The sequence below is a fragment of the Ochotona curzoniae genome, unplaced genomic scaffold, assembly GCF_017591425.1.
Source record: "Ochotona curzoniae isolate NIBS_2020 unplaced genomic scaffold, NIBS_Ocur_1.0 contig_3819, whole genome shotgun sequence".
NCBI lineage: Eukaryota > Metazoa > Chordata > Mammalia > Lagomorpha > Ochotonidae > Ochotona > Ochotona curzoniae.
This window is the reverse complement of record NW_024466004.1, coordinates 56,216,164-56,237,880: the sequence shown is the minus strand read 5'-3', so window position 1 is coordinate 56,237,880 and position 21,717 is coordinate 56,216,164. Positions and strand designations below refer to the sequence as shown.

The 21,717-nt window shown below is 40.1% G+C and overlaps 1 protein-coding gene across 3 annotated transcripts in view; it reads right to left on the bottom strand.

Annotated features, from left to right (window-relative positions):
* Window positions 1-21,717, bottom strand: part of AFG1L (AFG1 like ATPase) — a 194,666-nt gene that overhangs the window by 32,018 nt on the left and 140,931 nt on the right. For all 3 annotated transcript variants that reach the window (XM_040983866.1, XM_040983863.1, XM_040983864.1), the window contains exons 9-10: window positions 5,558-5,628; window positions 5,201-5,301 (exon numbers count right to left, since the gene is read on the bottom strand). In XM_040983866.1, the coding sequence (XP_040839800.1) occupies window positions 5,201-5,301; window positions 5,558-5,628 (172 nt within the window). The remainder of the gene's footprint in view (window positions 1-5,200; window positions 5,302-5,557; window positions 5,629-21,717) is intronic.

The following is a 21,717-nucleotide window of genomic DNA, read 5'->3' as shown; positions in this document are numbered from 1 at the left end:
GCACTGGTTGTTAGAAAATCAGTTCCTTGAGTTATGTAGGTCTTCCCAACACTGACACATTTAATTACAGAATTATCAAAACACTGCCATCAATCTCACCAGAAAAAAAAAAAATTCTAAGAATTGAGATGCTGACAAGCTCATGACGGCAGAAACAAGTTTTCCAAAATTGTAATTTTCACTTGTTTGTTCAGATTTTATCACTGGCAACAAATATTGTCAGTTGCTTCCTCTGAGGTGACAGTCTTCTTTTTGTTCGCTATTCAAGAAAATATCTGTCAAACACTATGAGGCCTGTCAAACATGAGGTGCCACGGTTTGTCAGCTGGGAAGCTGAGTCAGGACAGTGGGCTGAGAGAAAAAGATGGCTTTCAGTGGCTAGTTCAGCTTGCAACTCACACAGCCACACCCTGCCTCTTAGGACAACCACTGTACTTGGTGTCCAGAAGCGCTTTATCATGCACAGCTGTTCATTTTTGTCACCAAGAATATTTGAAGGACACGCTTTGTCAGTTTAGATTGAACAAAGCTAACAAATTTCACTGTTTCTTGAAGGATATTATTTTAAAAAAAGAAAAATTGTATTTATTTTCTTGAAAAACAGAGTTACAGAGAAAGAGAGGAGAGTCAGAATGAGATGTCCTCCAACTTCTGGTTCACTGCCCAAATGGCCCCAAGGGCCAGACCTGGGATAGGCCAAAGCCAGGAGCTGGCAACCTTTTCTGGGCCTCTCATCTGGGTGCAGGGGCCAGCCTCCACTGCTCTCCCAGTGTATTTGCCTGGATCTGGAGAAGTAGAGCGGCCAGGACTGTTGCCCATATGAGTTACAGGCACTGCAGGTGGCGGCTTCACCCACAACACCACAGTACCAGCCCCCCAAAGACATTTTTAAATGAAACTGAAACTGGATTTATTTTTTTTTCTTTCTGTGGGTACATGGGCAGTAAAGAATACAATATGGTTTGGTGTCACTGTTTTGATTCATGCTACTTCTGCAGCATTATTGTAAATGTCATGGCAGTGAAAAAGCAGAAAGTGTCCTAATAGAGTTGTAAGGATATTTGGACTTAGGAACCTCTGAAAGGGTCTCAGAGTATATGAGCCTCACTTCAAGAACAATGAATGAATAATCCTCAGGTCTCCACTATCCTCTGATTTAACCAGGTAGCTGCATCAGGGAGGAGATGAAAGCTTGAAGTCGGAGTGGAATCTCCTTCGATGTCCTTTGCCATGGCTGATAGCAGGGCATGGTAGGGAACGGAGATCACCCGTACACATTCTCCTTGACATGCACAATTTTCTAGGGGAGTACTTCCCAAGTCTTTCCATAGAATGGCAAGGAGAGAAAATAATTATATTTTCATGAAAGGGTAGGGAATGGGGCTGCCTAGGTGTCAGTAGCTCCTACTTTGGAGGTATAAGCACTACAAGGGGGCAGAAGGGTCAGTAGCAGTATCCATTCCCAGTGGGTACGTCAAGGCAGGGAAGTTGGACAGTTCTGTAGTAACAGTCTTGGGATATAGAGGGCTCTCAGGAGTGGAGGACAACTGCTTCCTGGTCAGCTTCATGCTCCACAAACGTTTCAAAGCTTACTCAGAAGCAGGGATTTAGCCTACTGGTTAAGAAGCTTGAATCCCACCACCCCTCACCTAGATTCAATTCCCAGCTCTGACTCCTAACCACAACTTGCTGCTAAAGCCTACTCTGAGAGGCTGTGGGGACAACTCAAGGAATGGGTTGCTGCCCCTACCATGAAGACCTGGATTGAGTGTCCAGTCCTAGGTTTTGGCCCTAGCCCAGACCCAATCTGCACCAGCTGTTGCAGGCACTTGGAAGAGTGAAATAGCAAGTAGGAACTCTCTCTCCCCGTCTCCTTTTCCATCTTTCTGCCCCTCAAAAAGCATCTGTTGTACTTCACAGTAGAATCTAAATTATATTAATGAGTCCATAACACTTTCAGATACAATGTTGCAATTAAGAGCACAAAATCTGATATTCAAACACAAAGGGGTTCAACTACTGGTTCTGCCACAATCTAGCTGAATGATCTTGGGAAAGGAGCCTAGCACTTTGATATTTTGATTCTCCACCTATGCAATGAGAACAATACAGGGCCTATATATTTTAAGATAAGCTACAAAATAAAAAATACCATTTTACCTGAGGCATGGTTGTGTTAGCTACATATAATTTTTATGCAGTTATCAGGACATTTAACAGGATGCTTCTCTTAGCCTGGCAGTGTTGAATGACATCTGCAAAGAAAGAGAATGCTGGTGATACCAAGAAGTTAGATGTCAGCCTGCAGGATTCCATGCCTGAAGAACAGTTGGGACCAGGGAGAGAGGAGGGATACGAAGAGCAGAATGCACTGGTCTTCTTTCATCTCCTTAGTGGTAAGTGTCAAGGGCTTCCAGTTGAATCCCCTGCTTTCATTTACCAAGACCCTCATGGATAAATGTTTATGCAATATGTAACACATAACTTTTTCCATGGAAGGGACTATGGCTCAAAAGTCATCCCTACAGGTGGTTACCTCACTCCTTGGCAGCATTTTTTAAATTTCAAGATGATACCAGTGGTAGGAGTTGGGTAGGAGCTGGGTCAAAGCACCTCCCAGATATCTAGCACAGGCTATATCCAAAACTGGGACTCTCATATGCACTAGATGTCTGCCTCTTTACTCTGGGCTGGACGCAATTTTTAGTTTATTGAGAAGTTTTGGGCAATTATCCTGCCTGGCCTATAAGAACATTATAACTAATTAAGAGTTTGAATCTGCATCTGAACTTGAATGATTTCAAGGATCCTCTTCATGTAAGTATTTGCCATCTGAATTGCCAGTCATAAGATGGCAGAGAAATGCAGAATCATCCCAGCAAGAAAATAGTCACAAATGAACTGACCACTTAAAATACTTAACCCTTACTCAAATGTACTTCACAGATTAATTCTAGGACCTAACCTCACCCTTCATGTGCTTGGCTTGTCAATCATTCAGAACTTGTCTGATGTAGTACACATGATTCAAATAAAAGGCAAGCTTTTATCACACAAGACACTGACAAATGAGGGTCTGCCTAACTCAAAGAAGAACAAGAATAATTATACCACAAAAAATTTCCAAAGAGGCACAAGTATTGTGGCTAAGTGGGTTACACCGTCATCCGTGATGTGCTAGCTCAAGTCCTGGCTGCTCTGCTTCCAATATGGCTCTCTGCTAATGTGCCTGGGAAAGAAGCAGCAGATGGCCCAAGTGCTTGGGTCCCTGCACTCGCATGGAAGATTACTGATAACAGGCTTTGGCTTGGTCCCAGCCTTAGCCATTGTGGCCCCTTGGAGAGCGAGCCAGCTGATGGAAGATCAGTCTCTACCCACCCCCCTCTGTCTTTCAAATAAACAAAATGTTTAAAATTTTTTTCAAAAGAAATAACTGAAATATTCATATGTTTAAAGAACTAAATACTTATTAAATATTTTTTGAAAAATTATGCCAATTTGTGAAGTATGTGCTACTTACTCATCCTAGAATTTTGTCAAGAAAGTAATGCCAAAGATAAATAGAAATTTTGTCATATGCAATAAAAAATAAAACATAGTTCTATAAGTATTATTTATATTTTTCAAGATCCAGAATCAACTAGCCTTCTTTCCTACAGCCCCCATACAGTAAACGGACTTTGAAGAATTTTTCACTGGATCTTTTCTGTGTACTAAGTCTCCTGAAATAACAAGCATACAAAAAAGAAAGAAATAGAAAGAGGGGCTGGCATTGTGGCATACCAAGTGTACAAACACCAGCATCCCATATGGGCATGGGTTCAAGTCCTGGCTGCTCCACTTCTGATCCAGCTCCCTGCAAATGCACCAAGGAAAGCAGCAGAAGATGGTCCTAATGCTTGGACCCCTGCACCCACATGGGAGACCCAGAAGACACTCCTGGCTCCTGGCTTCAGGCCTGGCCTACCTGCCCACTGTTGCAGCCAATTGGGAGATGAACCAGAATATGGAGGACCTCTCTCTGTGTCTCTGCCTCTATCCACAACTCTGCCTATCAAATAAATAAAACAAGCCTTTTAAAAGAAGAAAATAGAGACAAACACCGCAGTTGCACAAAAAGACTGTCTTTGTGTTCCTCCTCCGCTAGGCCTGAAGGAAAGGACATTCTTAATTCTCAAACAATTACCAAGCAAGTGAAGCCGGAAGCAACTTGTGTCTAAGATGCTAAATTCCCAGGGCCTTTAGGAGATGGACAGGTGGGCTTCCTCAGGGGCCACACCATGAAGAATGGGTTCACTAACCGCCTGGCATCACCACCCTGCTGGGGAATCCTGAAGGTTGCTAAGCTGCACTGTTTTTGAAGTGCTAAATAACTGGGTCATCTCTTGGACCACGAGTGTATGTTACTTAGAAGTCACTAGCTTTTATGAGACAGTTGGCAGGTAGATAGGAAAACTTTTTCGCCCTTTTCATTGAAAACCAACTCTTCTTTACTTACCTACAGATTGAGATAAATCAGAGACTAGCTTCAAAGGTCATTTGTGCATGTCAATCAAGGAATTCGGATTAAGATTATGTCTACTTTATAATCAAACATCCATTGAGTACTGAAATTGCAGAGCTTTTAAAGGACAGAATTCATACTGAATGAACCTGCAGTCAAGTCTTTCTCACTTGCATATGTATGTAGGTGTACACATTCTTTTTTCTCTGCTGAATGTAATATTTATTATAGAACACAATTTCACAGTTATGGAAATTCACTTGCTTGGGCCCTGGCCAAGTACTTGCAGGTCGGATGTTACGGCAGCAGAAGGCGGACAATAAACATAAAGATTGGAAATTCTTTATGCACACTTCCTGGGATGGCAGGTGGTAAGTACTATTTCATCTTTTTTTTTTCCTACCAACTTCATCTCAATTTCTTAAATTTGTCTTTTCTTTTTGCTTTCTAAAAGATACCCCTGACATTGATTTTATTATTTTTGTTTCCAGCAACAGTGGATGGTTGTCTGCATTTGTTAACCTGTTTGTGAGCTCCTCAAGGTGCAGATTTTGTGCCTATTTGCCTGCATGAGACTTTCATATAAGTTCTGCCCCTATGAAGAGTATCTGAAGATCCGAAACTGGCAGCAAGGAACACATGAAGTATTTTAACACATGAAAAGGCCAATGAGTCTGGCCATGCCTGGATACTTACTCTCTCACACAGCTCTTCAAATGTGCAGTCGGCAATGGTTCCACAGGCTTTATTCAGCCGCAGCTCTCTGCCTTGCACTTTTAGAATCCTTGGTCTAGTTACTATGGGAACATGAACAAAGACTCAATCTTGTCTGGATAATTACTATAAAATTCATCTCTTACAGATAGGAAATGCATAGCTTGATGAATAATAGCACATGATTCAACACATAAATTAGACAAAATGCTGATACAATGACTGCCACTTGAGCGTGGCATCAACCCATATACAGCAATGGAACTTATTAATTGGTCAGTGGAGATTGGGCATTGTGTTCTAAATGTATTCTCTTTCAAGAGAAATTAACTTACGTACAATCATTTTGTTTCTGAGCCAGCTCATCAAACAACTTATCCATGACAGCCTCCACATCAGCTTCACTTGTGCTACAGTGAAAAGAATAATAGAATATGAAATTAATAACACTTGAAGCCAACATCAAACAGCTGCCTGAGCCTGCTTAGCTTTTTGCCCATAAAAAGAGAGAGAGAGAGGAGAGAACAGGATGTTATGCTCTAAATACAAACATTAGATTTAGAATACACTTAAAAGCAGAGAATATTAACTCTCAGGTAGATGATTTGGCCTTATTTGCATACACTGAAAGACTTCTGTGCTTCTAGCTGTTTCCAGTAATGAGACGATACAGGCAGAGTAAATCCATTAATACTATGTGTACACAATGAGAAGAAAGCCTCTGGCTTTCTCCTGCATGCAAAACAAGAGCAAATAGACAAGGCAGTCAAGCATCCAGCAAAGCATCCTTTGAAATCTCTCCTGAGAGGGTACACATGAAATTAAATATTGAAGCTGTTTTAAGGGAAAAAAATCAAGTCAGGCTGCTGACTGAGAGGATTAAACATCCAGAATTTAATCATGAGCTACGAAATACCAACTTGATCTGCACCTCAGTAACTTTAGCAGACTTCTAGTGTCAGAATCAGAACAATTATAGACCTCACAGCTTTGCTCAAAATTGTCCTCATTGGAAATTCAGGAAACTCTCTCAGTGGTGCCCACCAACCACGTTACTGCGAGGTGGGTCTCGGCACACGATCTTTTGTATTCTAATTAGAAATCACCATATGGTTTAGGAAACCCAGAAGTACAAATGTGATAATGCTGTGTGCTCTTTTCCTCCTCTCACTTTTTTTTTTTTTTTGAGGAGGGGTTGATAAATTAACAGTCAATAAGATAAAATAACTAGCAGAAGAAATGAATGCTGTTTAAAAAAAAACAAAGTGAAAATGTAAGTTTGCTTCAATACTAGATACGAAGTTATACAGATGACCTGCCAATTTGCTTAATTTTGACACAAAAATTAATCTATTGTAGAAGCAATTAACTGAAGTCTGGACCTCTATCTTAATAAAGTCTTATTGAAAGTGAGTATGACAGATTATCATTTATTTAGATTGAGCTTAAACTAATAAAATCATTCTCCTTTGAAATAATCATCAGTGGCAGGCATTTAACAGACACAAATACCTAGTGCTTCAGCTGTTCTAGAGCCTTAAAAATGCAGCGCAGTTAGCTATGGTCACTGTTAAGGGTTTGGAACTGTCACATTCCAATTGGCAATCACTCCTCCTCAGAAAACGTTACACACATCTTTCACAATTCAGAAAAAATATTTTCAGAAATACCTTTTGCCATGGTTAACTTTTTATAAATTTTTTAATAAAATAAATCACATTTTATAAAATTAAAATGATTTAATAAAAAATTAGCTTTCACATAGCCTTATGTGACATTGTAAAACAGCCATATTAAGTTCATAAAATGACACTATGGAAACAGTGATTATGAAAATAAAAAACAATTTTAAGGTAAAAAGAAATCACATAAGCTAATGTCAATGCCATGTAAAGCAAAGAGATAGTCAGATATCATTCTTGAGAGTACACTTGGAACTGTCTCCACCTAGCAATGGTGGTACACACCAGCACAGCCGCAGAAGTGAATTACTTTTTGGAGAGAGACAAGAAGGAGAAGGCAATACTAGTCACCCAATGTCTTCTGCCTTCTAGAAAGTCATCCTCTCCTTAGCACTGTTTTCACATGTGCAGATAACTGGATTCAGAAACAATCAAGACAGAGACCATTAGATCTCTAAATATATTTTGTGAACCAACAATTGTGTACCAACTTACTCAAAGGTAAATGTTTTTTACTTTGTGCTTTGATCAAATATATTAACATGATATTAACAGATTAACAGCCTGTATTTTCTTTTTTTTCTAAAGATTTATTTTATTTTTTATTGAAAAGTCAGATATACAAGAGGAGGAGAAGAAGCAGAGAGGAAGGTCTTCGATCCATTGATTCACTCCCCAAGCGGCTGCAATGGCTGGAGCTAAGCCAGGAGCCAGGAGCTTCCTCTTTGTCTCCCACGTGGGTGCAGGGTCCCAAAGCTTTGGCCATCTGCCACTGTTTTTCCAGGCCACAAACAGGGAGCTAGATGAGAAGAGGGCCCATTGGGATTAGAACTGGCGCCCATATGGGATCCTGGCGTGTGCAAGATGAGGACTTTAGCCGCTAGGCCACCGTGCCCAGGACCACAGTCTGCATTTTCTAAGTCATCTGTGAAATTACTGTATATAACTTCACACATAGTAAAAATATATGTGAACTCTCAAAATTATTCTCATTACCACAATATCTTAACAACAATTCTATCATAGTCTCATAAAAAGTCACTCAGAGGCTACAAACTGCAAGATAAAAAATACAATTGGAGTTATATGGCCTACAAATAGTAGTTCATAAAAGAAATTTATATAATTTACGATTGTTTCCCAAATTAAACCAATTTGTACTTGATCTTGGGGAATAAGTTCTACTAAATTCTTTGGGAACAGGAACCTCACTGTCAGTTTAAAAAATGTTATTAGAAAGTCAGATTTACAGAGAGAAGGAAATACAGACAGAAAGATCTTCCATCTGTTGGCTACCTCGCTAAGGGCCACAATAGTCAGAGCTAAACTGATCTGACACCAGGAGCAAGGAGCCTCTTCTGGGTCTCTCATGTGAGTGCAGAGTCCCAAGGCTTTGGGCTGTCCTCTGCTGCTTTTCCCAGGTCACAAGCAGGGTGGGAAATAGAGCATCTGGGACACAAACCTGCGCCCATATGGAATCCTGGCACGTGCAAGGTGAGGATTTTAACAACTAGGCTACCGTATCAAATCCTAGTGTATAATTTAAAAAATGTATCTGAGTTGAAGTAAATAAGATGCTGTCAAAGAAATCCATATTAAAAATATATCATCCTAGTCTTCCAAGATCTTAGGGTTTCCTACTTAAGGAGAGGCATTTAAGCTCATTAAAAATTTTTGAGTCTGAGAAATAGAAAAGCAAAGTGGAAATTAAAAATTTCCTATCTGTATTAGCCTAAAAGATTCAGAGCTGTGGGGAGTGACATTGTGGTGCAGTGGGTTTAGCTGCTGTCTAGGAAGCAAACATCTCAGACTGGAGCACAGGTTCCAGTGTTTCTGGGAAGGCAGCAGATAATGGCCCAATTGCTTAGGCCCCTGCTGCGCATGGAGGAGGCTGGGTGGGAGCTCCCCGCTTTGGCCTGGCCAGCCCTGCCACTGTGGCCATTTGGGGAATGAACCAGTAGACAGCTTGATTTATGTCTTCCCTTTTGATCTCTTTTTCCTTTCAAATGAATAAAGTAAATTTTTAAAAGATTCAGAATTTTATTTATTATCCATTTTCATATCCAGTTTAAACATCCTTGATTATACTGTAGTTCTGATAAAAACTGTAAATGATTCTGAACCATTTAAATGCATCAGAGAGCAACAAAAGCTATCACTATTAAATAGATGTTATATAACAACTTACCTATACTACCCCACCTTACCACATAATTTGTATTATTAACCCATTTTTATAGCAGAGAAAATTCAAAGAATTTCTTCTTTGAAAGTATAGAAGTATAAATTTTCTGTATAACAAAGTATTATAAATAAAATACATGAGAACAAATAAAAACACATGAATACATAAAATCCTGGGAATATAGTGGTAACATTTCTTTTTAATTTTTAAAAAGCTGTAGTTATCTGACAGACATAGAGAGAGCTCCTTTATATTTGTCACTCCCAAATACCTGCAATGGTTGGGGCTGAACTGGCTAAAGCCAGGAATCAGGAACCCGATCCAGATCTCCTATGTGAGTGGTTTGAACTCAGTTACTCAAGCCACATTAACAGGAAGCTAGAGTAAAGAACAAGAGCTGAACACCAAACTTAGCACTCCAATATGGGTCTCAGGTGTTTTAACTACCACGCTAAAAGCAAACAGACAAAAATATTAAATGCTTCAGTAGAAAAAACTGCCAAAGACCTCAATCAATCAAACTGCATAAAAAGGTAACTTAGAGGTGGGTTCCTGGCCATCCTGGAGTGCCTCAGTTTGAAATCCAATATTGACTCTTTATTCTGGCTTCCTGCTAAAGCAGACCACAGGAGGCAATAACAAAGGTTCAAACAGTCAGGTTCTTGCCACACACACGGAAGACTAGTACCAAGTCGTCAGAACCTGGTTTCAGACTGAACCAGCAAGTGGGAGTTCTCACTCTTTTCTCTCTGTGTGAGACTTTCTCTGTCTTTTTAAATTAGAAATCTTTTTTTTTCTCTAATGTTTAGTAACAAAATGATCAGTCTTCTTTCTCTCTCCCAACCCCTTTTCCCCCCCTACACACACCACAGTATCAGAAGTCACTGGCCTTGGTATCAAGTACCTGTTGATAAGAGGAGCCTTTCCCTTGGCTTCACCTTGGGAGAGAAGATGACTTGCTCTCCCTGAAGTCAAGTGATAGAGTTAAGGGCTCGCTAAGAGAATCACCTAGGAGCTCCAAAGAGGCCAAGACCAGCACTGCTTTCCCTGGTTTGGTGAATAGCACAACTCAGAAGACTGCGATATCAGAATGTTGAAGTGGGGTGCTGAGCCACAGTGAAGCAAGCCAGTTCCCACCAAAGACCCCTCTGAAGAAGGTTCAGCTTCACCAGAAGCATTCAAGCATCCAGGTGATACTCAAGCTGTCCACGGGGCACTGTTTGAAAACAACACAATAGCAGCAATTCCTTAGATGTCCTCTTTCTACCTGGACAGCCAGATTTCCACCTGACCTTCACTCCAGCAGAAGATAGTTTTAACTATGAACAAAGTGGAAAAGATACCACATAGAGGTTATACAACAAAATAAATAGCCCATATCTCTTCAGCTCCCAGCAAGCTAAACCAACCAGCAAGGCTTCATTCCCAGGAAGGACACAGAAAGGCTTAGCTAAGGAGAAAAGTAAAAGACTTGTAGAAACTGATATTTGAAGTTCTCCAGTGAAAACCTTAACCAGTCTTCTTACCCAACTGAAGAAGCCCAGCCATCAATGCAACTGTAGATGATACAGAATATCTAGTAGGCCTTTTATGCCTCATGCACATTTTCCAAAGTTTTTCTTTTGCTTTGTTTTGACTGTCACATAGAAAAAGAGAAAGAGAGATCTTCCACCCTCTGACTGCAATTAGCCAGGGCTGGGCCAGGCTGAAGCCAGGAGCCAGGAAGTCCGCGCAGGTCTCCCACATGAGTGACAGGGCCCCAAATTTGTGAGCCATTTGCTGCTTTTTCCTGGAGTACACATTGGCAGGAAGCTGGATCAGATACTCTGTGATGCTTCTTTGTTAAGGTGAATGGAGAACCAAGTTGTTTGCAAGGACTTAATAGAAATCTATCAGATAAAAGTAAAAAACCAAACTAAGAAAATTGAAAAAAAGGAATGTGGAGGAAGCAAAGAAAAAAAAATGAAGTAGAAATAAAAGAATATACTCCAAGTACCTAGAAAAAAAAAAGGTATTACACTCCTAAAACAAAAAAGGATGCAATAAACCAAAAGAACAACTAGGGCATATGAAATAGCTGTAAGTATGACTGCTAAGTAAAAACTTTAGGGAAAGCATTTGGGAAAAAAATGTTGAGGCTATCTTTTAGAAAATAGAACACAAAGACAGAAAGATAGGAGACAGAGGAGAAAATAAAATTAGAAGATCAATCCAGAAGACTTAATATCATTTAAGTAAGATTTCCAAAAAATTAGAGGAAAGGAAAGAAAAGAAGGCAGGGGCGAGGGGGAACCCACCAGGAACGAATGTTTGGCCTCCTGCAGGATGCTGATTAGGATGTGTGCGTCCACAGCAGAGGTCCCAGGTTCAATCCCAGCTTCCCATTTCAAGCAATGGAGATGACTCAAGCAGTCGGGTTTCTGTCACCCACATGGGAAACCTGGATTGAGTTCCTGGCTTTTGGTTTTGGCCACTGCAGGCAGTGTGGGGAGTGAAGCAGAAGATGGGAACTCTGTCTCTCTGCTTCTCATATGAATGAATGAACAAATGAATCAAATTTCCTAGAACTAAAGCCTTTTACTTTCCAAACTGGCAAAGTCTAGTGATAACCCAGCATCAAGAATGGTGGGGTGGGGACTCCATTCCAAGGCATACTATCATGCCATTTCAGGAATCCAGGACTAATAACTTCAAGATGAAAAAAACAAGTTGAATACAATGGATCAAGAAAATAACTCAAACACTGTAACAGAAATGAAATGAAACAAAATAAAACTGGGGAGGTAATGGTATAGTATCTAAAATAATCTAAGGAAATATTATTGCACTATTCAATAACTATTAATCAAATCAAAGACATTGTTGGACATATAAGCTCTCAAAAATCATATTCTCCACATCTCAGGAAGATACTGGAGGGTTTAATCTATGAGAACAAGGAAGAAAAATTCTGCTTCTAATAGGATCAAACAAGCACTGCTCCGCACATTCCCTTACATGCTCTGGACAGGATACAAAACGAGCACCTGAAGACAATAGATAGCGAACAGAAACAGACAGATTCTGGAGCTGGCAGTAGGGAGAAGCAAAAACCATGGGCTGAGTTACCCATTCTCACAGCTCCCAGACTGAAACCAGCACAGTTGGTACTGCTCAGCATAACTAAAACACTAATAGAAAACTTAGATTCCTTCTGTCATGAAGCAGCAGAGGTTTGCATTTATGATGCCAGTTAAGATTCAAGTACCTAGGCTTGACTCCTGGCTCTGAGTCATAACTCAGGTTCGCTACTAATGCAGACCTTTGGAAGGGACCAATGACGGCTCAAGTGGTTGAGTCCCTGCACCCCACGTAAGAAACCTGGAAAGCATTCCTGGCTTTAGCTCGCCCCTGCCTTGGCTACTGTGGGATTTGGAAGAGTGAAACAGTGAATAGCAACAAGACCTAAGGCTGGTATGTTTAGAAAACAAATGTACAAAAAATACAAAAGGATATAGATGACACAAAAATACAATGATGAAAATTACATTACAAATGTGTTTTGAAATTTAAGGAAGTCAACATACCAGGGATGAATAGTAGTGGTAGGAAAAGGGTACCACCGAAGACTTTGCTGAATTTCACATAATGTTTTCAATGTGAAAAAGTTGCTAAATGCAAAGTTCCCTGTGAGGGCTATGGGAAGATTACGTCACAGAGCAGGAGAGAAAATATTCTGCTCGACTTTGTTCGTTTCATTTTAATCACAAAGAGAACTGACCTGAGGGTAGCATCGACAGGAGAAAATAAAGGAGTGAAGCTCAGATGTCATGAATCATATCCATTTTTTTCCCTCCTGAGTGGAGAGAGAAGCTGAATAAGGGCAAATAATCAAACTGACTTCCTTTAACTCCTGTGAAACAGCTCGCCTCTGGGTAATTTCCCCATCAATGGGCGCTGCTAGATACTGTGCCCTTTGTGCACATAAGATGCAAAACAGAAAAACCTACCCAAAGCTCCTCAAACGTTGACCACAGGAAAAAGAATTAAAGTCATTTCTGATGAGAAAACAGGGTCACTCTATTCAAGTACTTTTTTTTCTTTTCTTGAGGAAAGGGGGACAGAGCAAAGAAAGCATGGATCCTTTTTTGATTTTGTTCTCCGGTGCCCTGGTAAAATCCACCCATTTCATTGCTTCTGTCACCTTTTGTTAAGCTGAGAAACTGCAGTGGAGAGGCAGGTTTCTATTTTCTGTTGAGTAGTTCCACTGTGTCTTTAAGTCAGAAAAGCCCTGGAATCAACTACTGTTTAGTTGCCAGGAAATTTGGCATCAGCTCCTACAAAAATCCAGTGAGTGGAGTAGCCCGGATTAAAAACGTGATTGCTTTGAGAATATGAGAATCATGATTTATGTTCCCATGTTAACTTAGTAAACAGAGAGGAACATAATCAGTTGTTCCAATGTTGGGAGAAAATTTCTCCAGCTGAAATCAGGTCTCCACTGTAAAGCTTAGGCCCAAAGAAACAGAACATGTCAAAGAAGACCTTATTATTGCTGGATCATTTGAAACTCTCAACAAAAATTTCAAAACACTTGGAGGTTTCTGGAAGAGGGTCATGCATGAATTTAAATGGAAATTAATTTCTTCAAGAACCTCCCACTTCATTAGGATTGACTCAGGGGAACAGAATGCTACCCACACTTTGCTCCTTTATCCCCTTTCAAAAACCAACAGCTTGTTAAGGTATCAACAAGTAGAATAGGGTTGGCTTTCCTTAGTCCCTCTCTCTTCGTGTTCTCTATTCCAGAGAGCCAAAGTCGATTCGCAGAGAAATTTCCCCTTCCTCTTGGAGTTCTTTGCCAAACTTCCCTGGCAGGGAGCCTTCTCAACCTTCCTGATGCCTTGTGCTTTCATGCTGTACAGTTCTTTGTCTTCACACCAAACATAATCTGGGGCTGGAGGCAGGTCTAAAATTAAGTCGGTTTATACTTGAATTCATATAAAATAGACTTGGTTGCATTTCAAATGCCGTAGGTGTGTTTTACATAACGGAATCAGTTGTTAGAATGGATTTTGGCCTAGTATTTATCTTCTCAATCACTCAGAGGCTTAATTGACTGTTCTGAGATCTGTTTCGGTCTCTGAATTTCCCACCCTTCTCAATCGCCTGGAGAGTAACTTACCTGGTTCCATTAATCTTGACCCATGTATAATACAGAAAGCAAGATCTTGTGCTTTTGGCTCTGAAATTCCAGACCTTCACCCCTGTTCTCAACCCCAAACTCCTGATAAAATATCTATCAAATCCATATATTGTGTTTCCCCCTCCAGCCCAAAATAAGTATAGAGAATAACAACTTGAAGGATCTAAACATATTTTTTTCACAATGATTAAACATTAAAATACACATACATATATGATAAATCTGAAGGAGAAGCTGCAAAGTAAAAAGCTCTAACATCTCTTCAGGAGTAAAAGATGGTCATAACCATCTGGGAAAGAGAGAATAAGAAGTTCTATAGCTAAAGAATATCCATAGCAACCAACTCAAGAGCAAGAATTTTGCTGCTTTTCTTACACTGGAGGTTGACTTTTATATAACTGTGATCTATATGAAGATGAAATAAGAATACTAGAGACATCTAAAAACTTTCTTCTATACTTTTCTAAGTATGCATATTATCTATTAAGGAAGCATATTATCTACTTATGTGATATTTTGTATATATATACAAACACACAATATTAGTCACATGTCTTACAAAATGAGCACGGCCATACAACTGAATTCTTCTGTTAATGAATTTGGCTAGAAATGATAATCCAGCTCTATCCTGCTCCTGTCTGGCCTTCTAGAAAGCAAGTACAGTGACATGCTCTATTGTCAATTTATAGTTTGATCAAGGAATTGAAGACAAAAGCTATATTAAGCATAGTGATGGAACCTAACAATGAAGTCTACACAAACTAACTTTGGCTGCTGTTCCACTTTTTAGGTTGTGCTTCAAACAGTTTCAGGCCCTGAAACTAATTTTTAATTAAGTAGTCCTTGAGTTAATAATTAAGATTAATTACTGAATATTTAAATGTGCATCTAAATTGCATCAAATAATTTTGTGATTTAACAGACAAAAATGTTTTGCAAATAGTCTGCCTGACTGTGCTCTACAGGACATAAAACAAAGTTCGTGTTTTTGTTTATAATACACAGCTATAACTTTGCAAAAACAACTTACTGATAAGATGGTAATAGGGAGTTCTTGGAATGAGCACTGATCATAGTGATTAAGATATACACATCCTATATCCCAGTACCTCACTTAGAGTCCCAGCTCCAACTCCTGATTTCAGTTTCTCACCAGCGTAGACCCTGGGCAACAACACTGATGGCTCAAGTGCTTGGGTCCTTGTCATTGACCTGAGACTCAGGCTGAGTTCCCTGTTCCCATCTTCAGCCCTGCCTACCCATCCTCAATGACTGCAAATGCTAGTGGAGTAACAGCATATGGGAGCTCTGTCTCTCTTTGTGTTACGTCTACAGCCTCTTAAATAAATAAATATATAAATATATAGAATGCAGTTAGTGTAAAATACATCATCAAGAATAGGGCTCAAACAATACAAAACATATGCCATGATTACATGATGTGATACAGTGCCATGATTACAGTGCTGGGAGTCCAAATTGCTCTGCTTCTGAGCCAGCTTGCTGCTAATGTGCTTGATACAAAAGAAAGAATAGCCAACATATTTGGGTCCCTGCACCCACATGGGCAACCCAGACAGAACTTCAGACTACTGGCTTTGACCTAGCCAAGTTCTGGTAGTTGTGGCCATTTGAGGAGTAAACTAATGGATGAAAGAGTCTCTCTCTTTTACTCATTCACTCTGAAATTCAACTAAATAAAATCAATTTTTATTAAAACCACACACACAGGGCCCGGCGCGGTGGCGCAAGTGGTTAAAGGTCCTCGCCTTGCACGCCCCGAATCCCATATGGGCGCCGGTTCTAATCCCGGCAGCCCCGCTTCCCTTCCAGCTCCCTGCCTGTGGCCTGGGAAAGCAGTTGAGGACGGCCCAAAGCTTTGGGAACCTGCACCCGCGTGGGAGACCCGGAAGAGGCTCCTGGCTTCGGATCGGCATAGTATCGGCCCGTTGCGCTCACTTGGGGAGTGAATCATCGGATGGAAGATCTTCCTCTCTGTCTCTCCTCTCTGTATATCCGCCTTTCCAATGAAAAAATAATAAAAATAAATCTTTAAAAAAAAAAAACACACACACAAAAAAAATAAAGCAAGGTGCCAGTATCATGGTGCAGTGGCTTAAGCTACCACCTGCAATGCCAGCATGCCATACCTCTGTCTCAGCTGACCCAGGTCCCTTTGAACCCAGCTCTCAAGTGTATTTGGGACATTCCCAAGAAAAGACCATTTCCTATGCCATTAAACAAGCCTTAATAAATTAAAAAGGATGGAAATTATACAGATAAGCTCTCCAATCACATTGGTGTGAAATTTGAGGTGAGGAAATTTTACATATTTGAGATAATATTGTGATAATTTGGGGGAAATGGCAGGAGAGAAAACAGGAAGGAAGAGCAGAACCTTTATGCCTGCAAAACTGTATCATGTAAAATAATAATAAAAATAAAATCAAACAAATAAAGGATTTTGAGAAATTCACAAATACGTGAAAATTAAAGATTACACACCTAAACAGCTAACAGGTCAAAAATAAAGATCAGAAAATACCCTGAAATATAAGAAAGTAAGACACATCAAAATTTTTACAATACATCTAATTATCCTTACAGGGAAAATTATAGTCATAAATACCTAACTTAAAGAGAAGAAAGCAGGGCCCAGCACAGTAGCCTAATGACTGAGGTCCTTGCAAGCTGGGATCCCATATGGGCACCGGTTCATATTCTGGCTGCTCCACTTCCCATCCAGCTCTCTGTTTGTGGCCTGGGAAAGCAGTAGAGGACAGCTCAAAGCCTTGAGACCCTGCATCTGTGTGGGAGGCCAAGGGGAGACCCAGGGGAGACCCAGGGGCGGCTCCTGGCTCCTAGTTTCAGATCAGCCCAGCTCTGGCCTTGCGGCCACCTGAAAAATTAACTAGCAGATGAAGATCTTTCTCTCTGTCTCTCCTTCTCTCTGTAAATCTGACTTTCCAATTAAAAAATAAATAAATCTTTGTTTAAAAAAAAACTACCAAATGAACAATGTAATCTCATGCCACAAGACTCTGGGAAAAAAGGAGGAAGAAAGGAACGAAGGAAGGAAGGAAGGGAGGGAGAGAGAGAGAGAGAGAAAGAGAGAGAAAGAAAGAGAAAGAAAGAAAGAAAGACCTAAAACAAGAGAAAGCAGAGAATATTCAGGAGACAGCTTAGCAGACTTAGCACATCTGCATCCCACATCAGAGTAATAGTTCAAGTACTGGCTAGTCTGCTTCTGATCCAGCTTCCTGCTAATGCATCCTGGAAGGCAGCTGATCGATAACATAAGCACTTGAACCCCTGCCATAAATGTGGGAGACTCATGCATTTCCTGACTCCTGCTTCAGCTGGCCCAGCGTTGGCTGTTACAGGAATTTGAGGGGAGGGTGAACTAGTGTGTGAAATCAGTCAATATCACCATCTGTCTGTACGTGTCTCTGTCTCTTTCTCTTCTACTCTGCTTGGTTACTCTGCCTTTAAAATGGATGAAAGTACTAAATACTTTTTTTTTAAGATTTATTTATTTTTGCTGGAAAGGTAGATATACAGAGAGAAAGACCTTCTGTCACTGGTTCACTTTCCAAATGGCCACCACAGTTAGAACTAAGTCAATCCAAAGCCAGGAGCCAGGAGCCTCCTCCAGGCCTCCCAAGTGGGTGCAGAGTCCCAAAGCTTTTGGCCATCCTCTACTGCTTTCCCAGGCCACAGACAGGGTGTTAGATGGGAAGTAGAGCACCCAGGATACAAACCAGTATCCACATGGGACCCTGGTACATGCAAGGTTAGCATTTAGACACTAGGGAACAGTGCCAGGCCCAATACTAAACTTTTTTTTTTAAAGAAATAACAACATTTATCAGAAATTATTGAAATAAAAGCAGTACAGAAAAACAACAAAATTGAGTCAATTCTTAAAAAACTAAATCAAAATTAACAAAACTTCAGCTAGATGAATCAAAAATTAGGGATGAAAAACAGGACACTAATGCCAAACTTGTAGAAATAAAAAGGGAATAAAGATTGAACATTCTTAATTTGAAGATACAAAAGTTTTTGAGCATTCTCTTCAAAAAAGTTTCGAATTTCAAATTAGGGAATCTCAGTCAATAAAATCTACACAAATATTTCAGAATAGTCTAAAAATCCAAAATACTTTTGGCTTGTAAGATTCTACATAACGTATTATTTCTATACTATGAATAACTCTTTAGGTAACATTAAGTAGTCTATACAAAATGAACAAATTCCTGAAAAGACACAAACTGTGGGAACTGATTCAAGAGGAAAGAAAAGGAATGCTTTCAAATGAATTGTCCTAGGCCAGCACTATCCTAAGAGCAAAATTAGACAATGACATTGCCAGAAAAAAAAAAAAAAAACCTGACCAGTGTCTACAATGAATATAAACAAAAAAATTCTCAACAATATATTAGCAAGCCAAGTCCAGCACTACAAATAAGAATAAATATGACCAGGATGTATTTACCCCAGAAACACAAGATTTATTTGAAATCAAATCTCAGTTAAGGAAATACCTATGTCAATGGAAAATAAACATAAGCCATGTTATCATCTCGACAGACACAAAAAACACTCAGTAATTTAGGAATAGAAGGGAACTCCCCAACCTGATAAAGAGCATCTAGGCAAAACCTACAGATAACATCATTATAATCTGGCGGAAAGTTGATATACCTGGCGCAATGGTTCAACCAACGAATTCTCCGCCTTCAAGTGTCAGCATCCCATATGTCTGCTGGTTCACGTCCCAGCTGCTCCACTTCCCATCCAGCTCCCTGTTTGTGGCCTGGGAAAGCAGCAAAAGATGGCCAAAATCCTTGGGACCCTGTACTCACATGGGAGACCTGGGGGAGGTTCATGGCTCTTGGTTTCAGATCAGCTCATGTCTCACCATTGCAGTCACTGAGGGAGTGCATCAGTGGATGGAAAATCTTTCTACCCCTTCTTATCTGTGTAAATCAACTATATATTTATATATGTATATACATATATACACACACATATATATATCCACCCATACATACATGTATATATATATATATATATATAACCAACTGTATTTCTATATAGTAGTAATGAAGAAAATATTTTCATTTATGCTAGCTAGTATCAAAGAGAATCAAGATTTACACATAAATGTAATAAAAATGTATAGAAACTTATGTATTATAAATAAGAAAACACTGCTGAAAGAAATCAGACCAAAATAAATGAAAGCACATTTGTTGTGGGATGAACTGAATCCTCCAAAGGGACATGTTAAAGTTCTATTCCCATGTATCTTTAAACATAACCTTATCCTGAAACAGGCACTTTACTTCAAGTTAAAGTGATGTTACATTTCATATTAGTCATTTTAAAAAGATGTATTTGCCTTTACTTGAAAGGCAGAGTTACAGAGAGAAGAGAGACAGAGAGAGCCATTTCATCTGTTGGTTCACTACCTAAATCGCTGCAATGGCCAGAGCCAAGCTGATCCAAAGCCAGGAGTTAGGAGCTTCTTCAAGGTCTCCCATGTGGGTGCATCTTTTGCTCCTTTCCCAGACACATTAGTGGGGAGCTAGACCATAAGCGGAGCCACCAGTACTTGAACTGTGCCCATATGGGATGCTTGTGCCACAGGAAAACGCTTAGCCTGCACCACCATGGCATCTATAGCCATTTCTAATAGTAAAATACCCAAGGTAAATTATTTTATGAAGAAAAAAAGTTTTGGGACTGGCACAATGGCTCAATTATCTAATCCTCCACCTACAAACTCCAACATCTCATATGGGCACTGGTTCTTGTCCTGGCTGCTCCACTTTCCTTCCAGCTCCTTGCTTGTGGCTTGGGATAGCAGTAGAGGATGACCCAAAGCCTTGGGACCCTGCACCCACATGGGAGACCCAGAAGAGCTTCTGGCTCCTGGTGTCAGATCAGCTCAGCTCTGGATATCATGGCCATTTGTGGAGTGATCCAGCAGAAGGAAGATCTTTCTCTCAGTCAATCTGATTTTCCAACAAAAATAAGTGAATCTTTTTTGAAAAAGTTTTTCTTTTTTTTCTCACAGATCTGAAGGTCTGACAGCTTCACAGGGAGATGATCTTCTTATTGGCAGCCCAGAGACACACAGAGAATCACAAGACAAGTGACAGGGAGTACGTATATATACCCCTGTGTTTGCTTGATCTCTCTCTGCCTCTCATGAAACCACCAGGACACAGTCAAGTGCTTTCCCGCTAACAACCTTATCTAATCTTGACTACTTCTTACAGACCCTGCTTCCACACATCACAGTTAGATTAAGTTTCCATTGTCTTAATACTCCATAATTTAATCTCCATAATGAAGATTAAATTTCAACACACAAGGCTTTGAGGACACTCAACCTATATTGAATCCATGGCATAGTGTATTGGGCAGTTTCTGAATCACTGACTGAAGACTTTACAAAAAAAAAGGAAAGTCAGAAGCAGAGGCACACAGTGAGCATCACTGGAAGGAGAGAAAGAGGCTGGAGTGAGGCTTTCACAACCCCAGAGTCTGCCAACAACCACAAGAAACCAGGAGAGGGGACGGAACAGATTCTCTTCCAGAATGTCCAGAAGAAACCAATCTGTTTACACTTTGATTTCAGACTCCAAGCTTTGAGAATAAAGACAGAGTAAACTGTTACTATCCCAAACCACTGCTTCGTGGTACTTGGTTATGGTAGTCCTAGGCATTAATACAACATTTCATGCACATGGGGTAGATGACAATATTTCCGGAAGGATTTATGGACTCAACACAATCTGTATTAAAATTCCAGCTGCTTTCTTAGTAGAAAATTGCTAGCTTAAAAAACTCATGTAGGAATTAAAAGGATTCAAAACAGGGTTGGTATCATGGTGTAGTTGACTAAGCCTCCAACTGCAGTGCCAACATCTCTTATGGGTGCCAGTTTGAGTCCCAGCTACGCCACTTCTGATCCAGCTCCCTGCTAGTGCCCTAGGGAGCTAGTGGTGCATGGCTGAAGTCTTTACATCCCTGTAATGAGGGACCTGGAAGAAACCTCTGGCTCCCAGCTTTGGACCAGTCATTGTGGCCATTTGGGAAGCAAACTAGTGGGTGGATTTCTCCCCCACCTATGTCTTTCCCCCTCAACTGTAACTCTGCCTTTACAATAAAAAGTAAACTAAAAAATAAAAAAGATTCAGACTAGTTAAATCAATCTTGGGGGGAAAAATAATAAAACTGGAGGGCCATACTTGCTGATCTCTTACTACAAAGGCACAGCAATCAAGACAGTGTGCTACTGGCATAAGAAGGAATAAAAAGTGTATTGAGATTTTTTAAAAATTCACAGAAAATAGGCCCAGCACAGTGGCTTAGCAGCTAAAGTCCTCGCTTTGAGCATGTCACGATCCCATATGGGCACTGGTTCTAT